We start from the raw sequence: 27,296 nt of genomic DNA, 5'->3' as shown, positions 1-27,296 counted from the left end.
GTTATCCAGAAGGAAACTGCATTCTGCAGAAAGTGTCAGAACATGCAGGACATGGAAAAGGACAGATAGCAAGTCCAAAACTAAAAAGGAAACCAAAACCCAGGAGGGGAACAGGAGAAAGGTCCCAAATTCAGAGAAAAAGAACAAGAATCTAGAACAGGACACAGATTTAAGAGCCAGAAATTAGATCAGGAGAACTTTTTTTTTGCTCCAAGTTATTTTAATCTGCAAAGCACTGCCTAAGGCAGATTCAATAGTAACTTCAAATGAGAGCGGGATTGGTACTTGAAGAGAAATGGGGCAATGGTCTCCATCTACACCATGATTAATGCCAAGATATTTACTGACTGGGTAAAATAGGCCAAACACATAGAGTGTTGCCTTAATAGTCATTAGCCTTGACTAGAGTGTTGTGCCTTTGGAAATAGCCTTTGCATTTATCCTCTGATTATGTACAGCTACTTGTTTACATTTCGCACAGATGTAAGAAAATATTTCTCTCAAATTTAAATTTTATTCACACTGTACAATATATATTTTTTAAAAAGAGCAATATTAACCATTCTTCAGCAGCTAGGGCACTGTAATATATACACGTGTTGTGCCATTATTCTTCCAGCATCAAGTTCCAAAAACCAACTGGTTCTCACAGAGAGGGGTTCCCACAGAGAAGGGTCAAGATTAAATGGGGGTTGTTGGGAGGGTGGTGGTGGGGGAAGGATTTGTAAAATGGCTGGCATCTCCCAAAGCCCATGGTAGTTATCTCCTAGCAGCTGCTATACAGCAGGATTGGAAAACACTGGAGTGTACATCATCTATCCATAATATTCAGCTAAAGAATGGTGAAGCAGGAGGTGTCAAACATCATCATTGGAAACCTCCAACCCTCGTCTGTGGCTGGGATTCTCCGGTGCTGCTGCAGTGAATGGAGTTTTAGCCGAGTGCCAAATTCTCTATTCTCGCTGGCAGTGGGGCGGGAACGAACGAGGTCGTTCCACTCTATATGTTTCACTAAGGCACTTCTGTGTTAGATAATTAATCAGAAAAAAATAAATAAGGTGTAGTCATCATGTTATTTTTAACACAAGGAATAGATGACAAAAAGGAACAGCCTCCTAAACAACTAACGCCAAGGTGGACAGCACATTAATTACTGCACTGTGAAACTTGTTTTCTTCTACTGCCTCATGACTTGTGTCATCATAGACTGTAAGGCCTGATGCAACAATTGTGGCTGACTGCACATTTGGAAGGTCCTCGGAGCACTAGCCCTTTGATCCACAATACACAAGTTATGTTTTAAAAATCAAATTGTCACTTGTGGAAGGCTTTGCAAGTACTGTGCATGAAATATATTTCCAGTGCTGTGTTACTGGGCGCTGCTTGCACGAACGACTAATAAACATTCGGGCAAAATTTCCAAGTTCATCATTTGGAACCATGTCTCAGGTCTATTCTTCCACCAGTCAGCTGTGATCTTTTCAGGATAGATGGCATCTGGAGCAACCAAAAACAAGACAGAGGTTTCAGTTCAATTCCCAGTCAGATGGTTTAAATCAACCTTATTCAAATTCCTTTGCATACAATGATGCAAAGCTGTGCTGACCATCGCCTACGGTGCCATGATGTAGTTAAAAGATCTAAAACTCTTCGCACTAGGAAAAGTGTGTGGCTCAGTGGACGATTACACATCTGACAAGCCCTTAATCTAGGTCGTAGAAGCAAAGCTCACAAAACTATGCTGTTCATAATTCAGGATCATAGAATAGAATCATGGAATCCTACAGTGCAGAAGGAGGCTATTCGGCCCATCAAGTCTGCACCGATCACAATCCCACCCAGGTCCTATCCCCATAACCCCATGCATTTACCCTAGCTAGTCCCCCTGACACTAAGGGACAATTTGGCATGACCAATCCACCTAACCCGCACATCTTTGGACTGTGGGAGCACCCAGAGGAAACCCACGCAGGCATAGGGAGAATGTGCAAATGCCAAACAGACAGTGACCCAAGCCGGGAATCGAACCCGGATCCCTGGCGCTGTGAGTCAGTGCTAACCACTGTGACTCCATGCCAGGTTTTGGAGTCCCCACTGGGAGTCGTCAGAATCGACATTACAATGCATTGTGTTCTGTTCAGGTGGGATTCAAGCACATCATTGGCAACTTATAAAGGAAACTTTAAGTGGTTTAAGGCTGCAATTCATCACCACACTCTTAAAGGCAACTAACGAACCCCTTGCTAGTGATGCCCATATCTCAAGAATGTCTCACAAAGAAACCTTGTAGAGAGTTATCACCTTCAATTTGATTGCGTGTTTTTCATGTCATCAGGTCTGCATGTGAAATTAAATTTTATGATTCATTTAAACAATTTGTATTCAAATACTTTTACAGAGCAAACACTTGCATTTTGATCAGCAAGCGGCCAAAAGGGAATGGGACATATACTGTACTGGAAAAGCATGAAGTTGCAGGGCAATGAGGAAAGAGCAGGGTTATGTGCAACTAATTGGCGCGCTCTTTCAGAGTTGGCACAGGCATAATTGGCTAAATGGGCCCTTTCTCTGACATTAGATTACATCGCTGGAAGTGAAACGTACCGGCGGAGGTGCTGGAGGCTCAAGATGTCGACCCAGAAAGGATAGTAAGCGTCGCCACATTAGTCCACTCCCGAGAAACATTATTCCAGTTACCAACCAGAAGAACCGGGGGTCCTGGAAACAAAATGGTTTCATGGTTGATGCTGATTGACCAGAACGACATCATTGTTTTATTAAGTAGCTATTCAGTTCCACAATCTATTGTGAAGGTTACAAACTTTACTAAACCTGACTGGGGATACATTGTATATTTATTCTATGATTGATGTGTAGCTTAGTGTCTTACTGATCAGAGAATGGTTCCAGGTTTGAAGATCTTTGGTTATGTGGATAAATTGGAGAATCTGGGGCTGTTCTCCTCTTGTAGAGAGAGTTAAGAGGATATTTGATGGAGGTGTTCAAAATCATGAGGACTTTGGACAAAGTAAGTAGAGAGAAACTGTTCCCATTTGTGGAAAGATCAAAAAACAGAGGGCACTGATTTAAGGTGATTGGCAAAAGAACAAATAGCGACATGAGGAAAAACTTTTCTTTTACACAGTAAGTGGTTGGGATCTGGAAGTACTGTCTCAAAGTGTGGTGGAGACAGATTCAATCATGGCTTTCAGGAGGGAATTGGATAAGAACCTGAAGAGCAAATAAACTGCAGGTGTATGTGAAAGTGTATATGGGGAATGGGACTAATTGATTTGCTATTGCAGAGGAGCAGCATGATCACGTTAGGCCGAATGGCCTCCTTCTGTGTTGTGACCATTCTATGATTCATTGGAATCCTAAATAAGCAGAAATGTCATAGGGCCTGTGTGAAGGATTAAAGCTTTTTTGGAGAAAGTATATCTATGTTCCGAATGCGATTATTCTGGTAAGATGTGATGTTTATTATGATACAAAATTGCCTTTTCTTTTGCGGGATAAATAATAAACATCGCCCACACTCCAGTGGTGTTGGAGTGCATGTCGTCCCAACATTGCCTCTACTGCTATTGTAACATACAACACAAAAACCGCATGACAACTTTGTCAGAGCAAGTCATTGAACAACTAGGTGTATATCCAATTTCAGTTCCTATTAATCATAGAGTTCATGGAATCCCTACAGTGCAGAAGGAGGCCATTTGGCCCATCGAGTCTGCACTGACCACAATCCCACCCTATCCCACTAACCCTACGTATTTACCCTGCTAGTCCCCCTGACACTAAGAGCCAATTTAACATGGCCAATCAACTTAACCTGAACATCTTTGGAATGGGTGCACTCAGGACAGAAGGAGACGTGGGCTATCTCGTTTGTTTATTTTTGTAATAGGAATGGGACTAAGCACAAGCGGGTAAAAAAATAGAATTTACTCCTGATGCATTTATAAGAAGCACAAAAATTAAGGGAGTGGGCCAGAACAAGGAGGTTGTCCTTTTAGGTTGTTAGAGGCATCGTATGGGCGGGGGAAGGGGCCAGGGTATGGAAGAATTGGATTTAGCTATGGAGGAGGGGAGACAGTAAGATTTAGAAAAAGGCTTTGGAGACAATGAAAGGTGAAAGCGTAGGCTGTGGTGTATTGGAAGAGTAAATGAAGCGGGGAGCATGGGGAGGGGAGGAACCGGGATTCCATATATAGTTCAAAGGGGCAGTATTGGGAGCAAAGGGCTGGCAGGAGTAGAGGACTTATTAGCAGGGGTGAAGAGCTGTGCGATGGGATGGATGAGTGAGGAAACAAGGCAGACATATTGTAAGATGGTAGTTGGCGTGTGAGGTGAATTGCTGAGCATTGTGGATCATGTTTTTTTGCACCCACCACTGCCCCTTTCCAAACCAGCCCTCACCTAGCCCAAAAAAGAAAGCAAAAAAAAATTGAAAAAAGGGAATGAAGGGCAGGCGGAAGGGCAAGCTGACAGGCGCAATGGGCCAAATGGTTTTATTCTGTGCTGTAAGATTCTATAGTTGTTCAGATTTGCTTTGGTTAACTCTAGTTCGGAAGAGCTTGCTGCTCAATCTTCACTTCCAAATACCTGAGGCACAAATCATTCAAGATAAATCAACTATTTGGTGTTCATCTTTGGTTGAGTGTTTTAGCGTCTTTAATGAATCTCATCTTTTCTCTGACTGACCTCTTTCCACTCTAGTACCGGAAGAATCTTTTATGATTATGCTTGCTCCTACCAAAAGTCAAAGTGGGAAACTGAAAACACCAATCTGCAGAGGCAATTGTCTATTGTACATTAAATCCAATGGTGGGTCAAAACATTCCATCATTATGCTAATAAGTGGCAGAGTAGCATAGAATCACTACAGTGCAGAAGGAGGCTATTCGACCCATCATGTCCGCATCAACTCTCAGCCAGTGTATCCCATCCAGGCCCTATCCCCATAACCCCACATGTTTACCTTGCCAATCCCCCTAACCTACACATCTTTGTACACAAAGGGACAATTTTAGCATGGCCAATCAATCTAACCTGCACACCTTTGGATCATTGAAGGAAACTGGAGCATCCGGTAGGAAACCCATGCAGCCACAGAGAGAATGTGCAAGCTCCACACGGACAGTCACCCAAGGCCGGAATTGAACCCGGGTCCCTGGCGCTGTAAGGCAGCAGTGCTAACTACTGTGCCATATGTGACTTAACACTGCAGTAACCCAACATAAACCTAGACCCAATCTGCAGCTTCATCCTTTCCGAGTTAATCTTTCCCAGTGGCAACCAAGTGGCATTGCAACAACAGGTGTACCCCAAGCAAAGGTGACCCATACCAAAAGCAGTTCCTGCAACCCAAGGCCAATGAATAGCAGTCTGGCAAGATATTGGCATCAGGACAACCAGTTCTTTGGTGATGTCAGCAAGCGAGAGTGCACACTAAATAGTTCTCACCTCTTCAAAGGAAGATTCCAAATTCATACCAAAGGCAACTCCTAGAATTCCAAAGAGGGAAACTGAAAAAGTTCCCATTGTCAATTGGAGGTTCAAACGCATCATCACATTCCGGTGGCTGCAGAAAACCAAAATTAGTTAGTCCACACCCACCGGTGCATGCTCCACAGTAACACAACACAATGGGCATAAATTCTAGAGGAGCTCCTTGAAATGTCACATTCCAATTTAACCATGCGATATTTTGAAAGTAGTGGGTCATTTGGATTTGAAATGTTAACTCTGTTTCTCTCCACAGATGCAGAGTTTATCCAACATTTGCTGCCTTTATTCTAATAGACAGCAACTGTTTTGCCCCCTTGTTATCAGGATAGACACAATTTTAACAACGAGGAAACAACTAGTTTCTAGGCTTAGAACATTGGGAAACTCAACTGATCTTGACAACCAAATTTCTAAGGAAACTGCGCTAATAGGCCATCTGAAAAACAAACCTGTATTCAAATAGCACCTTCACCTTGAAAAAAACATCCCACAGAACATTCACAGAAGTGGGCAGAGAAAAAGAGTTGAGGTGGAGAGATTCAGAGGGTGCAAGTGCCCAAAGGTTTGGTCAAAGAAGAAGGTCTTAATGGAAAAATAGGGAGAAAACCGCAGCACATGGAGTCTGTTTGAAGTTACAGTCACCATTGGTGGGGCAAATAGAGGGCAATGATAAAGAGGCCAGAGTTGAAGGAATGCAGAGTTCAATGGGGCTTGAAGAGGTGGATAGGAAGGGGAATGGAATGGAAATATTTAAACGTGAAAGATGAGAATTTTAAATCCCAGAACTATGCAAGGTGCTCCGTTTCACGTAAAGGAGTGTAGACGTGGAACCATACCAGATTTAATAATGGAGGTATGCAGATGATACCTGATAGCATGAGCAAGTGCTCTCTACATAACCTCCCAGGAAGGAATAAGCCTGAGAGGTAATGATGCAAGTAGTGAAAATGATTCCAATCTATATTATTTGACCCTTTTCTGGAAAGCACACGTGGGTGAATGTTGATGAAGAACCAGATGCAGAGCTTGTTTGTCAGCTCTCTTTCTGGGTCTACAGAGAAGCTCAACAAGTGGGGCAAGGAATCAAGTTAATAAAAGCATTGGACAGAAATAGACATTCGTAGGCAGCTCTATAATGGAGCACAGAACTAGTCTACACATCGCATTGTCTTTGGATTGACAATAGTTACCAACACTGATGCACTGGATTACTTCCCCAAGATTTGCTTTGTGAAAAAATGTTCAGTTTTATATATACCTAAAACAAAAATTAGCTTTAAATAATCTCATTAAGTCACAAAGTTTACCTCAACCATGTCATCTTTGCAACCACGTCATTCGGAAATTGGGAGTAAATTTTCAAAACATTTCAAGAACGTAAAAACCTTTCTTTCATTAAAAAAGTACAATTTTTCCAATTGAAACCTTTGTACATTTCTAAGAATAATTGCCAGAAATTCAAAAGACCAGGATTGTTTTTGTTTTCAAAGATGTCATTATGAAATTCTGCTTCTTGTGGAGAATCAAACAGCACAAAGGTCCATTGGTCCATCATACCTGTACTTTTTTCTATTCATTCATGGGAGTTGAGTGTTGCTGGTTGGGCCAGAATTTATTGCCCATTCCTAAATGCCCTTGAACTGGCTTGCTAGGCAATTTCAGAGGGCATTTAAGAATCAACCACATTACTGTGGATCTGGAGTCCCATGTAGGCCAAACCAGGTAAAATTTCCTTCCCTACAGGGCATTAGTGAACCAGATGGATTTTTACAACAGTTGACAATGGTGTCATTGTCACCATTAGGCTTTTGATCGCAAATTTTTATTGCGTTCAAATTTCACCATCTGCCGTGGTGGGTTTCAAACCAATATAGCCAGAGGTGTCTGGATTACTAGCCCAGTGACAATACTACTACACCACCACCTTCCTAGACAGACAAGCTGGCTCTTTGAAAATGCTGTCTGATTAGTCCTAACCTGCCTTTTCTGGAGTGATCTGCAAATGTTTCCCTTCTAAGTATATATTCCAAATGTTGTCTGGTGCATGAAAACACCAGGCACATCATCAACCACTTATCACATTACAGTAAATTATCAAAATCCCAATTAATAGTATCAAATGAGAGTTTTCATTACCTTTTGGTACCTGTATCATCTCTCTACATAATAGTTACGTTAGTACTATCTAAATTAGGTGCCATCTCCTAGTTCTTTTGCCCCATGACATTTAGATAGGTAACACATAGTTAGCCACCTGTTTCCTAACTGTGAACATATATAAACAAATCACAGCCCTCTAAGCTGAAATACTGATGATTCAAAACATTATTTTCTTTCAAAAGGTCTTCAATGTTTTTTTAAAGTTGACAAAAAACGTCATCCTTTCAAAATAGTGGGTGTTTTAATTTTAATTTCCTGTGAACAAATTTTCTATCCAGAACAAATCTTAATGTGGACTGTAACAAATTCAATTAGCATGTCAGGTGGAAATAAAATCTGTAAGCAAATGTAGTGTTGCTAAAAATTCTACTGCACTGATTAATTAACAGTGAGAACAATATAATCAAATAAATAAATGTGTGTGCATCCTGCCTCAGTCATAATGAGGGGAAGGTTGCTGACGTTAACCAACCTGTCTAAGTTGATAAAAATGATGCTCTCAGAGTCATCTATTAACACTTTCAACTCTCGCACTGAATTAGACAAGTCTTCAGCCTGTCGGTAATAGCTTTCTAGAAGCAGTTCCATCTCTTCCGCAGGATTAATTCCTGTATTATTCTGTTCACTGCAAACAAAGGAAGTATAGGTAATCCCCACCAACACAGCAAAAGTGCTTAAGTTTAAATATCACAAGTTTTCTATAGAGTCATAGAGGTTTACAGCATGGAAAAAGACCCTTCGGCCCAACTTGTCCATGCCACTCAGTTTTTACAACTAAGCTAGTCCCAACTGACCACATTTGGCCCATATCCCTCTATACCCATGTAATTGTCTAAATGATTTTTAAAAGGCAAAGTTGTACCTGCCTCTACTACTGCCTTTGGCAGCTCGTTCCAGACACTCACACACCACCCAGTGTGTGAAAACATTGCCCCTCTGAACCCTTTTGTATCTCTCTCCTCTCACCTTAAACCTATGCCCTCCAGTTTTAGACTCCCCTACCTTTGGGAAAACATCTACCTCACCTATGCCCCTCATTATTTTGTAGACCTCTATCACCCTTAAGCCTCCTACTCTCCAGGGAAAAAAGTCCCAGTCCATCTAACCTCCCCTTACATCTCAAACCATCAAGTCCCAGTAGCATCCTAGTAAATCTTCTCTTTGGAGATACATCTCAAACAACTTCAATAAATATAATTATTTTCAAGTATATCCATTCATAATTTATTCATTTCATGCCACTTTTCATAACAAGAGCATCTGCAGATTATTTATTACCCTTAGGTAGGGGAGAATGGTTCTATGTGAAAATACCATCTGCAACATTGTCTGATGACAATCATATTTGCAGCATGTGCTGGCTTTTCAACACTGAGTCCTGGAGATTGGATTCAGCCCAAGAAAGTGTGATAATGGCTTCAGCTTAAATGGGGTCAAGCCTTCAACTGAATTTGATTCTCCATAATCCAATTCCCACAGGCAAGGTATTTATAACATCAGCATGAGCTGAAACAGTTGCTGGAATTCTACTGCCCCGCCCACCACGGAATCGGAGCGGGCGAGGGGCGGACAATGGAAATGTCCGTTGACTTCAGGCAGGAATTTCCAGTCGCGCTCGAGTGAGGCCAAAAATCCCGTCCAGTGTCTCCGATCTTGGATGCCGCAAAATGTGAAAAATGAAACACTATTTAGTAGAGATTTTGCCTTGGAGAAAGGCTGAAAGCTACCATTATGGCAAGGCAGGAGAGCTCCCAATATACATCGAGTATGGAATCATATCTAATTTCATCAACATTCCCCCCACACACAATGACCATCTCCAACAAAAGAAGATCCAATCATCGCCCCTTAACATTCAATGGCATTACTATCATTGAATCCCTCGCTATCAATATTGTGGGGTTAATGTTGACCAGAAACTAAACTGGGCTAGCCATATAGATACTGTAGCTGGAAGAGCAGGTCAAAGGCTAGGAATCCTGCAGCGAGTAATTCACCTCTTGATTCAAGAGGTGAAAGTCAGGAGTGTGATGGAATACTCTCCCCTTGCCTGGATGAGTGCAGCTCCAACAACATTCAAGAAGCTCAACACCAGCCAGAACAAAACAGCCCGCTTGATTGCTACGCCTTTCACAAACATTCAATCCCTCCATCACTGATGAACAGTGGCAGCCGCGTGCATCATCTACAAGATGCACTGCAGGAACTCACCAAAGCTCCTTAGGCAACACCTTCTAAACCCACAACTGCTACCATCTAGATGGACAAAGGCAGCAAATAGCTGGAAACACCACCATCCTGACTTGGAAATATATCACCGTTCCTTCACTGTCACTGGATCAAAATCCTGGAACCCCCTATATATAACATCATGGTGGGTATACCTACACCCACATGAACTGTGGTTCAAGAGGGCAGTTCACTACCACCTTCTCAAGGGAAATTAGGGATTGGGAACAAGTTCTGTCCTAGTCAGGATGCCTACATCCCATAAAATGAATTGTAAAAACTGCTGGGAATGAAAACTGAAATATGGATCACAAAACAGATACCAAGGTCATCAGCACCATTAATCAGGTACAAGAATCTGGTCACTGTCTCCTCTCCACTTCATGTTGAAGCTAGACAATGAGTACCATTTAACTACTCAGTACTGAAGATAAACAAAGCAGAAAGCAGTCCTGCACACACGCACACAAACATTTCCAACCTTGGAAAAAAGAATAAAGTTATCTTTTTAAAACATACAATTTCAAAAGCAGATTTCAAATGCTTCTCTGACCCCAAAATTACAAACTACGTATTGACTTTTTTGAGCTAAATGGAAATCCTAAGTGCAAAACAAGATGAAAACATTGGCTGCACCAATGGCAGTGTTACAATGAAGTCGAAAGCGAACCTGCTTGAGACTTTTGACACAAGTGAAAATAAATAAAGCTGAACACATACAAGACATGTTGCTCACTCCATTTGGTGAGGCAAAGCTCTTCTATCTGTTTCTCTTCATCTAGAATCTCCAGTAATGCCTCCTTGAAGACCTTTATATCCGTCTCCAACTCAGATAGACTATGAAAGAAAGCGGACGTAAATGTTCGGATATGACCGCAACACAAGCTACACATGAAATAATAATTTAATGTCTGCATATGTTAAGTGTTAAATCTGCACAAACCTCCTGGCAACTTATCATAAATGTTGACATAGGAATTTATAAAGAAAACTGTCTATATAGACATGACTCTACACTGTAGTTGTACCAGCTGTATTAGAGGAACTGCAAAATTGCTTATCAGATTGCATGGAGGTAGAAGAACAAAAGGAATAGGAGCTGGAGTAGGCCATTCAACTCTTCGAGAAAAGTAATTAACAGATAGAAAGGAAAATACTTGCGCAATCTATATTCCTGATATAAAGATAGTTCCTGTTCTCTCCCCATCCCAGATTCCAAGTCCCACCTTTGAACTTATTTGGATAGGAATATTTCACAATTGCAGCAAAAACAAAATCGAAACCTCTCCAAATGTTCCATCAGGGCCATTTGGGTCCAGACCTCATTCCAGCTTTAGCCTAAACACGGGCAAAAGAGCCAAATTCAGGAGGAGGTGAGAGTGACTGCCCTTGATGTCAAGGCAGTATTTAACTGAGGACGGCATGGGGAAGCACAAGTCAAACTTAAGTCATAGGAAATCAGTGGGAAAACCTTCCATTGGTTGGAGTCATAACTGGCACAAAGGAAGATAGTTGCGGTTGTTGAAGGCAAATCATCTCAGCCCCAGGACATTGCTGGACAGGTTCCTCAGGGCAGAATCATAAAAATCATAACTTGGCCTATCGTGTCGCTGCCAGCTGATAAGGAGCTGGCTGGTCTTTCACTTTCCAGCTCTTCATCCATAGCCTCGTAGGTTATCGCACCAGGTGCAGATCCTAGTACCTTTTACATGTTATGAGGATTTTTGGCTCCGTCAGTGAGTTCCAGATCCCCACCACCCTCTGAATGAAAAATAATTACCCTCATATTCCTCCTAAAACTAATTTTATACTTTGGCTGATAAAGGCAAATATCCTGTTTGCCTTCTTGACTACCTTATATCGCTGTTTCACCACCATGAGGAATTTGTGGAAATAAACTCCCAATATCCCTCCACGCTTCTCAGTATCTGACCGTTTATTGTGTTTTCTCTTGTCCTAAAAACATAGAAAATAGAAGCAGGGGGAGGCCATTCGGCCCTTTGAGCTTGCTCCACCATTCATTTGGATCACGGCTGATCATCAAATTCAATAACCTGATCCCACCTCCCCGTTGACATCCCTTGATCCCTTTAGCCCCAAGAGCTATATCTATAGTCTCGTTCACATGCCCCAACTGAATTACCTCATAGTTCCCCGGATTGAACTGCATTCACTAGTGTTCCTGCTACCAGGCCAGTAGGTTTTCTGCTTTGAATGTCCAGTAGCTTTTGAACTCTGTTAACCAAATTATGAATCCTATGCTGGCCAACAGTCAATTTATTTATGGATTACGGACAATGCAAACTTGCACGGAACCATCAGAAAATAAACATTGACACGAAAGCAAAATACCACAGACACTGGAAATCCAAAATACAAACTGAAAATGCTGGAAAAATTTGAAGATGGAGAAAGAGAGAGACCAGAATTAATATTTTGACACAACGACCTTGTTAGACGGACCCACAGTCTTGGGGCTAAAAGGATCAAGAGATATGGTGGAGGGAGAAGGTGGGGTCAGGATATTGAATTTGATGATCAGTCAAGATCCAAATGAATGGTGGAGCAGGTTCAAAGGGCCGAGTGGCCTCCCCCTGCTTCTATTTTCTATCTTTCTAGGACAAGAGAGTACACAATAAATGGTCAGATACTGAGAAGCATAGAGGGATATTGGGAGTTTATTTCCACAAATTCCTGATGGTGGTGAGACAGCTACATAAGGTAGTCCAGAAGGCATACCATAATCTTCAAGCCACTCAGAGAGCTGTTCCTAAAGCTGGTTGGATAAAGATTCACTTTGATTAATTAGGTTTGCAAAACCTGTGCAAGGTGCTCTTGGTAATCCAATGATGTCATGTTTAAGGTGTGAGACCATGTCTCTAATCCTGTTTGATTGAAGGGCCTTTCGATTAGAGATAAATATAAGCTCCTAGCCTTCTATGTAGTTCACTTCGTCAACTGTATTTCCTTCTCCATCACAGCAAAGAAGGGGAACTCCAGGAACTTAAATTGCCATGTGACCGAATCTTGAATGAATGTAAAAGGGCTCCAAAGTTTAAAATAGGATTGCTTGGACTTACAAAATGTCTTGAAGCAATTATGCAGTTAAACATGCTAAGGTGTTTTCTCACAGGAATATTATCCAACAAAATGTAACACTGAATCACATAAGGAGACATTAGAACAGATGACCAAAAATGTAGTCAAAAACATAGGCTTTGAGGAGAGCCTTGAAAGGAAAGTGAGAGGTAGAGAGGGCCTAGACAGTAGATGGCAGGATCACCAATAATGGAGTGATTAAAATCGTGAATGTGCAAGAGAGCAGGACTGGAGAATTTCAGAGATCTTGCAGGAGAAAGTTACAGGAACAGGGAGAATTGATACAATGGAGGAGTTTGAAAACAAGGATGGGAATTTTAAAATTAAAATTGCCAGACTGGGAGGTAGGTTAATGAGCATAACAGTGATGGATAAACAAGACCTGACCGTTCACACCCTGCCACCACTGTAAGCAAAGACAGAGAATTTGGTGCTCAGCCAAATCTACATTCACTGCAGCGGGACCAGAGAATCCCACTGGCATAAACAGCCTGAAAATTCCGGCCCTGATGTAAGTTAGGACATGAGTACCAGAGTTATAGAGTGGGAGATGGGAGGCCAGCCAGGGAACCGTTGGAAGTGTCGAATCTCGGGGCAACAAGGGGACAGATGAGGGTTTCAGGGGATGAGTTGAGGCAGGTTAGAGTTGGGCAAAGTCAAGGAGGTAGAAATAGGCAAGTATGGTGATAAGGTGTAAGTTTATCTCAGGGTCTAATACTACATAAGGCTGTGAACGGCCTGGTTCACCTTCAGACAGTTCCCAGGCAGCGGGATGGAGTGGATAGCTTGGGTCTGGAGTTTGTGGGAGGGATAGAAGACAATAACTTTGGTCTTTCTGCTCACTCAGTCCTAGATGTTGGACGAGCAGTGCGACAACTCTAGGACAGTCAAGGTCTTGTGAGAGGTGGGGGTGATGAGCTGGGAGTCAACAGTGTAACTGTGGTATTATTTTTCGGAGGATATGAAGAATATGATTGGTGCCTTGTATACATTAGTGCAGAATAATTCAGTAAATGATGAATTGTTAATCCTCTAAAATGCTGACCATGCACCAAATTTATAAGCTTTAGGTCAAAGGAAGTACAAATTCACCATTGGAAATGGCCTTGTAATTGTGGAAATAAAGAAGATATTCAGAGAAAACCCAAATTGTAATGGATTAGTTAAACGTTTGGCTAGATTCGTTTACTCTTACTTTTTACTGGCTTGAAGTAAGACATGTAGCTTGCTTCGATCAATTGACAACTGTTTGGGGTCCACCAGGGCTTCTACCATCTCGAGTATCTGAGGCTGCAACTCATTTAGTCTTGATTGCAGAAAGCTAATCTGGAGACAATATAAAAGAGGATATCTTTAAGAAAAATGGACAAAGTTCTTTTTTTGAATTTCTGCTGAGTGTAGATTTGACACAACGTACCAAATTATTTTTAAGAATACATCGGCCTCAAAAAGTAATCAGAGTTAAGATTGAATTGTAGCTGAACGTGGAGTGATGGAATACAGTTGTTTCCATCTCAGCTGGAATCAGTAGATCCAATGTCAATCCAGTAAATGTGGGTCCATCGCACTAAGGTAAATATAAGTGGCGAACCGGCTCAGAAAGATGAGAAGACCTCCTTGTGCATGAAAGGAACATCTTCTTACTTAGATTTCCTACAGTGGTCAGCACTGCGCCCTCAGAGCGCCAAGGACTCGGCTTTGATTCCCAGTTTGGGTCACTGTCTGTGCGGTGTTTGCATGCTCTCCCTGTGCCTTTGTGGGTTTCCTTCAGGTGCTCCAGTTTCCTCCCACAGTCCAAAACACGTGCTGGTTAGGTGCATTGGCCAAGCTAAATTCTTTCTGTGTACCCGAACAGGCGCTGGAGTATGGCGACTAGGGGGATTTCACAGTAACTTCATTGCGGTGTTAATGTAAGCCTACTTATGACACTAATAGATAAACTTGAACTTAAAACTTAAAGGGGAATGATCCCTGAGATCGATGGGACTTGGGCGTGGATCCTATCGTTTGGCAGCACTCAGGCAGGTTGTCTAATAGTTTTCATCTGAAAGGTTTTCACTCAAAAGTTTCAAATTTTCTTTCCATTGTTTTGTCTTTCCCATACTTTAAAAACCTTTTTGTTCTGAAATGTATATTAGTAAAGTTATCTGTAATTAAACTTTGACATTGTGGAATTTTGCACTTCAGAATTTGATTACACTTTGTTTTTTTGGAAAGGGCACCTCAGAAACCACTTTATTGCATTCAGGAAGACAAATAACAACACTATTAACAACCACTGTCTTCAAATTCTAATGATTTGTTTGTAAAGAATAGTTGTTCCAGAATTCTAACAAAATTTAGCTCAGGAGGAGATAAACTTTCTTCCTTCTTTTTCTCCAGATAACTCTGGTCTCTCAATAAATTTGAACCACGATGAATAAATATGCCTCTCAGATTATTAGGTAGAAGGAACTTGATGTGAGATGGGACAAGTTTGTAAGAATGACAGACATTTCATAGAATTGTTACAGTGCAGGAGGCCATTCAGCCCATCAAGCCTGCACCAACAAAATCTCACGCAGATCCTATCCCCATAACCCCACGAATTTACCCTGTTAGTACCCCCGACACTAAAGGGCAATCCAGCATAGCCAATCAGTCTAACCAGCACGTCTTTCGGACTGTGGGAGGAAACCCACGCAGACACAGGAAGAATGTGCAGATTCCACACAGTGACCAAAGCCGGGAATCGAATGCAGGTCCCTGGCGCTGTGAGGCAGCAGTGCTAACCACTGTGCCACCATGCCACTCGTTATACAGTGTGCGGAAAATAGCCAGACTGGCTGCAGTTTTCATACCTCCATGAGAAAATCTCCCACAGATTTGCCAAGTACCTCTAAGCATAACATCCAGGTTCAACACCAAAAGTGCAATAAAGAAGTGCGCTAGGATATCACTTATGTTTATGAAATCACCAATTACATAATCGCAGAAAACAGTTGTAAGAAACATAGTCATATGTTTCATTCACTAGTTATCTTTCAGAAGAAATTGGAACTGCAACTTTAGTTGTAGCTGCTTTCCATACTCTGGGACACTAATTTCCCAAGCAATTCTGATTGCAAAAATATTACAAATTAATGCTATGTAAATAATTATCATTTCACTAACCCTGTGCTGAAGTATTGCCTCTATGGCTTGGAATTCAAAAGGCAAAGAGTACGTAACCAGTTGTCCATCTCCAGCTAATTGCAATGTCAGGTACTTCAAAAGCCACTGCTCCAGATTTGATTGCCGATAATCCAGGATAAGAAGATACTCCGGAGTGATTACAGCCTTTATAATCTGTCAAAGAGAGAAAAAAAATGCACAACTCCTCTTGAATATTGCTGAAAAAAGAGACATGTCAAAGCTTTGCATCTTGCACTCATCAGGACTCTTTTCAAGTGATGAGTTATTTCAGCGACACTTCAAGTACCACCAAACCACAACTCTTTTTGTGAGATTGCCAGCAAGGATAATACTGGCTAAGTATGTCGGCGAAGGTAATCCTAAAGCTCCAAATTCTAAAGGTTATTCAGTATGGATCAGTGCTACAGATGCGCTGTACAACCACAGGCTTGATGAAGCACTATCTCTGGGCAGTGTGTAAAAAGCTATTACGGAATTTATTCCAGCTTTTGATTGAGACATTAAACTAACTTCCCATCTGTTCACTCAGGTGGAGGTTAAACATCCCTTGGAATGTTTCCAAAGAAAAGGGGAGTTCTTAGGAGAATTCAGGCCAATAGTTGTACATGGGGGGCGGCATGGTGGCCTCACAGTGCCAGGGACCCGTGTTCAATTCCCGGCTTGGGTCACTGTCTGTGTGGAGTTTGCACGTTCTCCCCATGTCTGCATGGGTTTCCTCCGGGGGCTCTGGTTTCCTCCCACAGTCCAAAGATGTGCGGGTTAGGTGCATTGGCCATGCTAAATTGCCCCTTAGTGTCCCAGGATGCGTAGGTTAGAGGGATTAGCGGGTAAAGATGTAGGGTTACGGGGATAGGGCTTGGGTGGGATTGCTGTCGGTGTAGGCTCGATGGGCCGAATGGCCTCCTTCTGCACTGTAGGATTCTATGAACTTCCTTCAATAAACAGCACGGTCGCTATCACATTTCTGTTTGTGGGGCTTTGCTGTACCCATGTGGCTGCTGCATTTCCTACGGTAATTCCAAAAGTGCTAAACGGCTGGAAACTGCTTTGAGGTCACGAAAGGCACTATATAAATGCAGGTCTTTCTAAATCTTTCCTTTTCCATAATTTTCCAGAGCTTTCTCGGTGCGAACTGGTATTAACTTAAACCTGAAGAAACCACAAAAGCCTGCCTGAATTGGATCAAGTGAGGTTCAACAGAAATCTCTCTAACTGCGGCAAAAATATTTTTGTCTGCACTGTACTGGACTTTCTCTTATTACCAGCGACCATTTACAGAGAATTAGTTCCAATATATTTTAACGGTTTTTACAAAGTACAGAAATTGCACATCCTGTTGAGACAGAAGTAAGTCAACTAATCTATGCCTGGATCACGATTTGTGTTAAGCAAGTAGTTGTTCAAATTTGCCAATGTCCCTTGAATACCAAAGGCATTGGGTGCAAATCTTTTGTTGCAGCAGTCACAGCTTTCCAGTTATCACAAATATTTCTATTTCAAAGGGCCAAAGGACCTGTGGATCAAACCTGTCAGTTCCAACTGCACGACAGAGCACTTGCGTATATGTACACTTGACAAGAGATTTCACACATGGCATCAAATCACAAAAAGTGCTTGTCAACAGCAACTACTCCCTGACGATATGGAAATGAGTCAAACAGCAGCATTTAACTATCTTTTAGGTCCTGCGCTCATGGGTTTGGTAAAGCACCCAGGAGCACTAGACAAAGGGAAGCAGGGAGCTTTTCATAGTGGCCTGGTCAACAATTCTCACTCACTCACTACCCCCAAAAGAGATCATTTCATTCGCTGATTAGAAACCATAGAATCCCCACAGTGCAGAAGGAGGCCATTCGGCCCATCAGGTCTGCACCGACCACAATCCCATCCCAGGCCCTATCCCCACAACCCCACACATTTACCCCACTAATCCACGCATCCTGGGACACTAAGGGGCAATTTAGCATGGCCAATCAACCTAACCTGCATATCTTTGGAGTGTGGGAGGAAACTGGAGCATCTGGAGGAAACCCATACAGACCCGGGGAGAATGTGCAAACTCCACACACCCAAGCCGGGAATCGAACCCAGGTCCCTGGAGCTATGAAGCAGCAGTGCTAACCACTGTGCCACCGTGCTGCCCGATTGTAGGTAAGAACTATGCAAACCGGTTGCCATATTTGGCCCACGGGGCGGCATGGTAGCACAGTGGTTAGCACTGCTGCTTCACAGCTCCAGGCACCTGGGTTCGATTCCCGGCTTGGGTCACTGTCTGTGTGGAATTTGCACATTCTCCTCGTGTCTGCGTGGGTTTCCTCCGGGTGCTCCGGTTTCCTCCCACAGTCCAAAAGATGTGCGTGTTAGGTTGATTGGCCATGCTAAAATTGCCCCTTAGTGTCCTGAGATGCGTAGGTTAGAGGGATTAGCGGGTAAATATGTAGGGATATGGGGGTAGGGCCTTGGTGGGATTGTGGTCGGTGCAGACTCGATGGGCCAAATGGCCTCTTCCTGCACTGTCGGGTTTCTATGATTCTATGATATTTTCCTTTAATGGTGAAAGCAATTGATTGGCTGTGGAACAAACTGGGATTGCCTGTAGGAGTGATAACGCCATGTTGGAACGGAAGGTTTTTATTTTTTTTTGAATGAACATATCACAATGTGTGGTGCCACCTGTCTGCAGCAAAATGATGACGCTTTCAAGTGCCTGCTCAGGACATGGGTCTCCCAGAAACCATCAAGTCTGGCAACATGACAACCAATGAGCTACGTATTGCAAAACGAATGGCAACACTTCTTCATAATCTGACCAACCAAATCCTATTTTATCATTCAATATGTACAAATTTAAACTTAATCTACAAAAATTGCAGAAGCAAGTGTTTTGTTCGCATCGTGGATGTCTGGTTCGATTTTACTGCAAAACACAATTTGCATTTTGACAAATATTAGGGAGGCACAGTGGCACAGTGGTTAGCACTGCTGCCTCATAGCGCCAGGGACCCAGGGTCAATTCCAGCCTCGGGTCACTGTCTGTGTGGAGTCTGCACGTTCTCCCCTTGTCTACGTGGGTTTCCTCTGGCTGCTCTGGCCTCCTCCCACAGTCCAAAGATGTGCGGGTTAGGTTGATTAGCTATGCTAAATTGCCCCTTGGTGTCAGGAGGATTAGCAGGTTAAATACCTGGGGTTACGGGGATGGGGCCTGGGTGGGATTGTCCTTGGGGCAGGTTCAATGGGCTGAAAGGACTCATTCTGCACTGTAGGGATTCTATGATTCTACAAAATATGATGCAAGGAATATCGCAGCAATACTAATAACTGGTGGTAGCAAACTGATTGGAGCTCATGGATGCAGCTCATGTCATGTTAGTGGTGACAACTGCACTTCTGAAAGCTATAGCCTCCACCTTGTTAGAAGGACAAAGGTGAATGGCAACACCATTCGCTCAAAGTTCCACTTGGACATACATCACCATTCCGTCATTGTCAGCGGACTAAAATCATGGAACTCCCTTCCTAACATCAGTTCAAGTGAAAATGTCTTACATCAAAGGCAACCTGTGATGGGCAACAAACGTCAGCCATGCTTGCAATCCCAAGAATGCAGTAAAAGAAAGTGCTGAATCACCTGGAAGCATGACTGAAGAGCCTTCTTACCTCCATTCTTAGAATGATGCAATTGTTCCTCGTATTAATGCTTGTTAAATGTTGAAATCGTAAATCTCGAGCTTGAAGACCCAGTTCCTGATACAGTTCAGTCTTCTTTCGTTCTGCAATGCAAAAAGTGACATAAACATTGAACCAAATTTATGTAACAATTGGGAAAGTTTGCCATCAAGGTAACTTATAAAACAGACAGCGCTACTTCTCTCTTCTTCTACGCGAGGCGAGGCCACTGAATTTGGTCATAACCAGATTCACTTTGCCATCTAAACCGCTAGTCAAACTGAACACTCGGAATCGGTAACACCAACTGCAATATGCTGCACTCTCTTTGTCCCACCCTCGGCAGCCCTGTCTTTAGGGGTTTAGTCCCCGATTGCCCCTCTTTGTGTCAGTGATAACTGGCAGCTCAGCTCTGTAAAGTCACCAGGGTAGTAACATTTAATCAGATGCAAGTGGAGAACAATCACTAAAATGACTAAGGTCTTTTGCAAAGAGCATTGACAGTGGTGGATTGACAGCACACAGCTTGCCCAATGTCTGCCACTGATGAAGATTAGATTGACAGATTTTTAACGTATTCTAAGCATAGTTGGATGCTCAGCAAAAGGCAAACTGTGTGTACAGGAAAATTGTGGCTCTTTTTGGAGTGCGCTCTAAGCCCCTTCCCTTGCTTCTCCATATAGTCCACATCCTAACCAAGATTTTGGTCTCCTACCCCCATTTCACTAATCTCCAATACTTCCTTCTTCGGTTTAGTGCCCATTTTTGCTCAATTATACATCCAGACCAGACTGCATGACCAAAATGATGGCAGGTGTTGAAATTAAATGAGAACTGCCTGTGGGCCATTGGACAGCACAGTGGCATAGTGGTTAGCACTGCTGCCTCACTGCGCCAGGGACCTGGGTTCAATTCCAGCCTTGGGTGACAGTCTGTGTGGAGTTTGCATATTCTCCCCATGTGTGTGTGGGTTTTGATTTGATTTATTATTGTCACATGTATTAGTATACAATGAAAAGTATTGTTTCTTGCATGGCATACAAACAAAGTATACCATTCATAGAGAAGGAAAGGGGAGAATGCAGAATGTAGTGTTACAGTCATAGCTAGGGTGTAGAGAAAGATCAACGAAATGCAAGGTAGGTCCATTGAAAAGTCTGATGCCAGCAGGGAAGAAACTGTTCTTGAGTCGATTGGTACTTGACCTCAGACTTTTGTATCTTTTTCCCGACAGAAGCAGGTGGAAGAGAGTATGTCTGGGGTGTGTGGGGTCCTTAATTATGCTGGCTGCTTTTCCGAGGCACCGGGAAGTGTAGACAGAGGCAACGGATGGGAGGCTGGTTTGCGTGATGGGTTTTCTCTGGGTGCTCCGGTTTCCTCCCACAGTCCAAAAATGTGCAGGTTAGGTGGATTAGCAGGGGTTTTGTGGGGTTATGGGGATAGGGCAGGGAGGAGGGCTAAGGCAAGATGCTCTGTCGGAGAGTTGGTGCAGGCTCGATGGGCCAAATGGCCTCCTTCTGCACGATAGGAATTCTATGGATTCAATGTGAAAGCATGCAGCTGGCATCACAAGATAGGCAATTGGGAAGAAAGTCATTCTACAACTGTACACATTGAAAATTTGATGCAAAAATCTCTTTCTGACAAGAAATATGATATTCAGAAAATATAATATGACTCAAAACAAACTTACCAAAGAAGCTTACATTCCCAGCTTTGTCATATCTCATCTGAAAGAAAATATACTTTTAACGTGGTACATGTGCATTTTCTGCAAATTTCAATTAAAATATCCAGACTGCACTTACTACAGAAAACACTGGAACCACACTGACGAGAGTAGTTTGTGAAGGGTCTGTGCTGCGGTATCGTCGCCCATCTGCTGGAGTAATTTAAAAGGTGAAAATATTAAAGACTTGTTTTCCATGTAAACAAGTGCAATCTCTCTCATGTTAATTTAATTGTACTAAATATAGAATGAAAAGGTTATACAGCACAGGTAAGGCTAATGATGGCACCACGTTCTCAGCACAGGTTATAAAGATGATTGGTGCAGAGAATAGGAATGTCAGGGATGATGGTAGATTCTTGGGTTATGCTACGTGACCGAGAGGCTCGGTGCTGAAACTAAGGTTTAGACTTTCCAATCTAATCCCATTGGTTTTCAACGTTATGGTTTACCTTTTCACTGAGTCAGATTGTTGTTTGTGGAAGCTTATTGTGTGCATTGGATAAAAGCAAATTACTGCGGATGCTGGAATGTGAAACCAAAAGAGAAAATGCTGGAAAATCTCAGCAGGTCTGGTAGCATCTGTAAGGAGAGAAAAGAGCTTACCTGGACGACCAGACGACCCTTTGTCAAAGCTTTGACAAAAGGGTCATCTGGACTCAATACGTCAGCTCTTTTCTCTTACAGATGCTGCCAGACCTGCTGAGATTTTCCAGCATTTTCTCTTATTGTGTGCAAATTGGCTGCCATATTATAAAAGTGATAATATATTTTTAACAAGTACTTAATTGACTGTGAAGTATTTTAAACATTAAGGTCAAGAAAATATATGAATCCAAGTTATTTATTTCAACCCATCTTGCGCTAGCGTGGCAGGTCATTCGCAATGCGGCCTGCATTATATTAGAGTCACTACACTTCACATGGTGTACAAGTTACTAATAGCTTGTGTAGAGAACGGTGCACAGGATAACCCAATATATGAGAAGGGTAAATTGCTTCAGTATTGATCATGGAGCTGTCACATTTAGTTGGTGAGATGGGCATACTATCAACATACTCTGCCTCAAAAGACTGTGGATTGTGCCAAATGCAGTTTTCAAAACAGAGTGATTTTTTTTGGGCAAGGGTATCTCGGAATATGGAGCAAAGATGGGCAAATGGAGTGGAGCTGCAAGTCAGACATCATCCACATGAATGGTAATGAGGCTCTTCTGGTTCCTCTATGCAGTCATACTTATTTTTAATACTAACATAATGAAATACGAGTTACTGTTTCACCTCCAAACTGCCACTGTGTGCCATCCAGATACCAACTTCAAATTCCCTCTGTAGGAAAATCTCAGCAAGTCTAGCAGAGAGAATAGAGCCAATGTTTCGAGACTTTTCACCAGCTCTCTCCACAGATGCTGTCAGATCTGCTGAGATTTTCCAGCTTTTTCTGTTTTTGTTTCAGATTCCAGCATCTGCAGTATCTTGCCTTTATCCCTCTGCAGATCTGTTTGATTTGCTACTTCATCCAATATCACGTCCTCACCACCTTCAAAGTCTCTCTCCTCCAACCTTTCCCAATATCTATACTACTTGCTCTAACGTTTACATGAAGCAACTTGACCCATTTGCGACATGTGGATACTGAGATAGCAGATGTGATCAACTGCCTTCTGGTGTCATGCGGTTGGCGGGGGAGAGGGTGGCGCTTGGCTACCTGCACCCGTAATGCTGGGACAATTTGGTGTGCAAGTTATGGTTTTGACTGGAGGAGTTTTGTGTTATTAAGATTCAGATGCAGACTCAGACCTTCATAGATTTCTTCCAACAGGTCAGGGTACCATTCTCATGTGGTAGCTGGGCTGGACAAATCTTCACCTTCCGAAGTAGGCTCTCAACTCCCAATTGGTCAAAGATCACAGGGCAACCGAAAGGCTACTTGAAGAAAATTGGCTTTGACCTCAACACAATTGACTTTGACCACAGCCCTGCTTCAACCAGGTGTAGCTGTCTTTGAAGAGGGCAGATGAAGGTCAAAAAATGCAAGAGAAAGAAGAAAGTTCCAGAAGGCGTGCAATCCCTCATTGACCACAGATTGATTAATTGCAAACTTTTATGTCCCTGTCAATGCTGAACCTCCCTTAATCTTTTACCTTTCTTCCTCTTTAACTTTGTACTGACTTCACCCCTATCTCTTACATCCTCTTTCCCTCTCCCCTTTTTTAGTCTCTCCATACTAGGCAGCCGTCTTTGATCCTTGCACCAAAGAACAACCGATTATTATTGGTATCTAGTCAAATGTCATTCCAACTTTCCTGCATTTGCTACCATGGGAAATTATAATGCAAAAAAAAATACAGCTTGCAAGCAATACTCTATAATGTGCATATTCGAAATAAATACTCACACTGCCTGCTTGATCTGAGCTTAAGGATTTGGTGGGCCTGGATTTCCATCCCACACGAATGTAGCGCAGACATATTTCTTTCATGTGCACAGTGTTGTGAAATCCGACACATGGAACTGTATTTAAAGCATGATAATTTAAGAGGATTGGTGAATCTTGCTTGCTCTTTCAAGGATCGTAGCAAAGACCTGGTTAGTCCGGAGATCTCCATTCACCAGTTTCTGGTTTAAAGTTCCCTCTCAGCCAAGGAGCTGAGACCCAAACAAACAATCTCGTCAACAGTCAAGGGCAAAGATGTGGAAAATTCTCTCCCGGAAGAAAACATCAAGCAGCAGAGGAGCCAAATACCGAAACTAATTGCCCTTTTAAAGTCACTTCTGTAGATACGAGTGAAGGTCGGCTGTCAGGAAGACTTTGCAAGGCAACAAGGATGGCGATGCTGCGGACGATCCGGGCAGGATTCTAATTTAGAATGTATCCATTAGTAACAATTCTGTTACACAGGAAACTGACATGCAACAATGTGCGCAAGCGCAGTGGAGTGGAGGGGCATGTTCCCGCATGCGCATTACCGTCTGGACTGTTGAATGGTACGCGTGTGCTGGAGTGCGGTCCTCAGCGCAAAACGACCTGTCAAGTTTCACCAGCTGATAGATTCCTCTGTATTTTGGTTTCAGGGAAAATAAATTGAATAAGTACACCTGTATCTTTAGGAAAAAGGGATAGGCAATGCCCTAGTGGTGTTATCACTAGAACTATTAATCCAGAAACTCAGCTAATGATCGAGTTACTCGGGTTCGAATCCTGCCATGGCAGGTGGTGGAATTTGAATTCAATAAAAAATATCTGGAATTAAGAATCCACTGATGACCATGAAGCCAGCGTCAATTGTGGAAAAAACTCATTTGGTTCACTAACATCCTTTAGGGAAGGAAATCTGCTGTCCTTACCTGGTCTGGCCTACATGTGACTCCCGAGCCACAGCAATGTGGTTGACTCTCAACTGCCCTCTGAAGTGGCCTAGAAAGCCACTCAGTTCAAGGCCAACTAGGGATGGGCAATAAATGCTGCTCAGCCAGCGACGCCCACGTCCCACGAATGAATAAAAAAGAACTATATATATGAAAGAACACTGGGATTTCTATAACTCCTTTCACAACCTCAGGACATCTCAGTGCATAAACAGCCAAGTGGTTCTGAAGTGTCCAGGATATTGTAAAAATGTTGTTCTTTTACAGGCATTGCTGGCTAGGTCAGCATTTGTTGCCCATCCCTAATTGCCCTTGCGAAGATGGTAGTGAACTTTCTTCTTCAGTGTAGGTGCACCCACAGTGCTGTTAAGGAGGGAGTTCCAGGATTTTGATTTGATTTGGTTTGTCACATGTATTAGTATACAGTGAAAAGTATTGTTTCTTGCGTGCTATACAGATAAAGCAGGAAAGGAGAGAGAGGAAAGGAGAGAAGGAAAGGAAAGAAGGAAAGGAAAGAAGGAAAGGAGACAGTGTAGAATGTAGTGTAACAGTCATAGCTAGGGTATAGAAAAAGATCAACTTAATGCGAGGTAGGTCCATTCAAAAGTCTGATGGCAGTAGAGAAGATGCTGTTCTTGAGTGGGTTGGTACGTGATCCCAGACGTTTGTATCATTTTCCCGACGGAAGAAGGTGGAAGAGAGAATGTCCGAGCGCGTGGGGTCCTTAATTATGCTGGCTGCTTCTCCGAGGCAGCGGGAAATGTAGACAGAGTCAATGGATGGGAGGCTGGTTTTTGATTTTGATCCAGGATTTTGACCAAGTGACATTGAAGGAACGGCAATATCGTTCCAAATTAGGATGGTGTGTGGTTTTGAGGAGAACTTGCAGGTGGTGGAGTTCCCATGAAGCTGCTGCCTATGTCCTTCTAGGAGGTAGAGGGTACAGTTTTGACGGGCTGTTGCTATAAATCTTGTAGATGGTGTACACACTACTGCCAGTGTGCATCAGTGGGGAGGGGGAGGGTAATAAATATTTAAGGTGGTGGGTGGGGTGCCAATTAAGCAGACTGTATTGTCCTGAGTTATGTTGAATTTCTTGAATGTTGTTGGAATTGCATTCATCCAGGCGAGTGGGGAGTATTCCATCACAATCCTAACTTGTGCCTTGTAGATGATGCACAGGTTTTGAGGAGCCACAGTATTTATATAGCTGGTCCAGTTCCATTACATGTCAATAGTAAGCCCCAGGGTGTTGATGATGCAGCATTCAGCGATATTAATGCTATTGAATGTCATGGGAGATTGTGAGATCCTCTCATGCCGGAGATGATCATTGCCTAGCATTTCTGTGGCACAAATGTAACTTGCCACTTGTCAACCCAAGCCTGAATGTTGTCCAGGACTTGCTCATAAGGATTTCATCAGTATCTGAGGATTCGTGAATGGTGCTGAACATTGTACAATCACATCCAAATGCTCCCAGTTCAGATCTTATGATGGAAGGAAGGCCATTGATGAAGCAGCTGAAGATGGTTGGGCCTTGGGCACCACCCTGAGAAACTCCTGCAGTGATTTCCTGGGGCTGGAATGAATGACCTTCAACAACCCCAACCAGCTTCCTTTTGTGCTGGATATGACTCCAATCAGTGGAAAGCTTTCCTTTGATTTCTATTAACTTCAGTATTGTTGGGGTTCCTTAATCCCACATTCGGTCAAATGCCGCCTTGATGTCAAAGATAGGTACCCTCACCACACCTCTTGAATTCAGCTCTTTTGTCAATGTTTGGATCAAGGCTGTGATGAGGTCAGGAGCTGAATGTCCCTGGCGGAAACCTAAATGAGCATCAATGTCCAGCAGAGGTGGCAGAGAGACTTCACCGAGGAGCATTCCGGGAGAAGTCTCCGCAGTCATCTTGACTGTATAGTGGACCTCAAAGGTAGTGATCTCAAGATTACTACCTGTGCCATGTGCTAGTCAGAGCAGAAACAGCAGGATACAAAGGATGAATATGTGGCTGAAAAGATGGTGTGAGAGGGAGGGTTTCAGATTGAGACAGGTTCTGGGGGAGGTGGGACCTGTACAAACTGGACGGGTTACACCTTGGTACGATCGGGACTGATGTCCTTGTGGGGGGTTCTTGCTAGAGTGGTTGGGGAGGGTTTAAACTAATATGGCAGAGGGATGGGCGCCTTTGCAAGGATTCAGAGCAGGGGGAATTAAGAACAAGAGGAAAAGACAGTAAGGAGAATAAGGAAATCGATCAGCAGAGAAATCAAGGGCCAGGGTCAGATAAGGACCGAATAAAAAATAGTAGGAAAGGGAAAAGAAATGTTAAAAGTACCCACATTAAGGTTT

The 27,296-nt window shown here is 42.8% G+C and overlaps 1 protein-coding gene across 3 annotated transcripts; it reads right to left on the bottom strand.

The window, feature by feature from the left end:
* Positions 1–208: 208 nt before the first annotated feature.
* On the bottom strand, positions 209–24,489 carry mrs2 (magnesium transporter MRS2). Of its 3 annotated transcripts, none has more exons than XM_078228888.1 (11): positions 23,970–24,489; positions 21,651–21,721; positions 21,536–21,572; positions 19,834–19,946; positions 16,156–16,329; positions 14,198–14,328; positions 10,624–10,740; positions 8,147–8,299; positions 5,470–5,587; positions 2,605–2,718; positions 209–1,497 (listed from the first exon to the last, which is right to left on the bottom strand). In XM_078228888.1, exons 1-11 carry the CDS (start codon positions 24,178–24,180, stop codon positions 1,429–1,431), a joined length of 1,308 nt encoding a protein of 435 aa, XP_078085014.1. In that variant the 5' UTR covers positions 24,181–24,489; the 3' UTR covers positions 209–1,428. The 3 variants fall into 3 exon arrangements, with proteins under 3 accessions (XP_078085014.1, XP_078085005.1, XP_078085024.1); XM_078228879.1 differs by having other exon boundaries at positions 21,651–21,724; positions 23,970–24,320; XM_078228898.1 differs by lacking the exon at positions 8,147–8,299 and having other exon boundaries at positions 23,970–24,471.
* Positions 24,490–27,296: the final 2,807 nt, after the last annotated feature.

The sequence above is a fragment of the Mustelus asterias genome, chromosome 2 (assembly GCF_964213995.1).
Source record: "Mustelus asterias chromosome 2, sMusAst1.hap1.1, whole genome shotgun sequence".
NCBI classification, from domain to species: Eukaryota; Metazoa; Chordata; class Chondrichthyes; order Carcharhiniformes; family Triakidae; genus Mustelus; species Mustelus asterias.
Note: the sequence above shows the minus strand (reverse complement) of the source record. Positions and strands in the feature narration are given on the sequence as shown.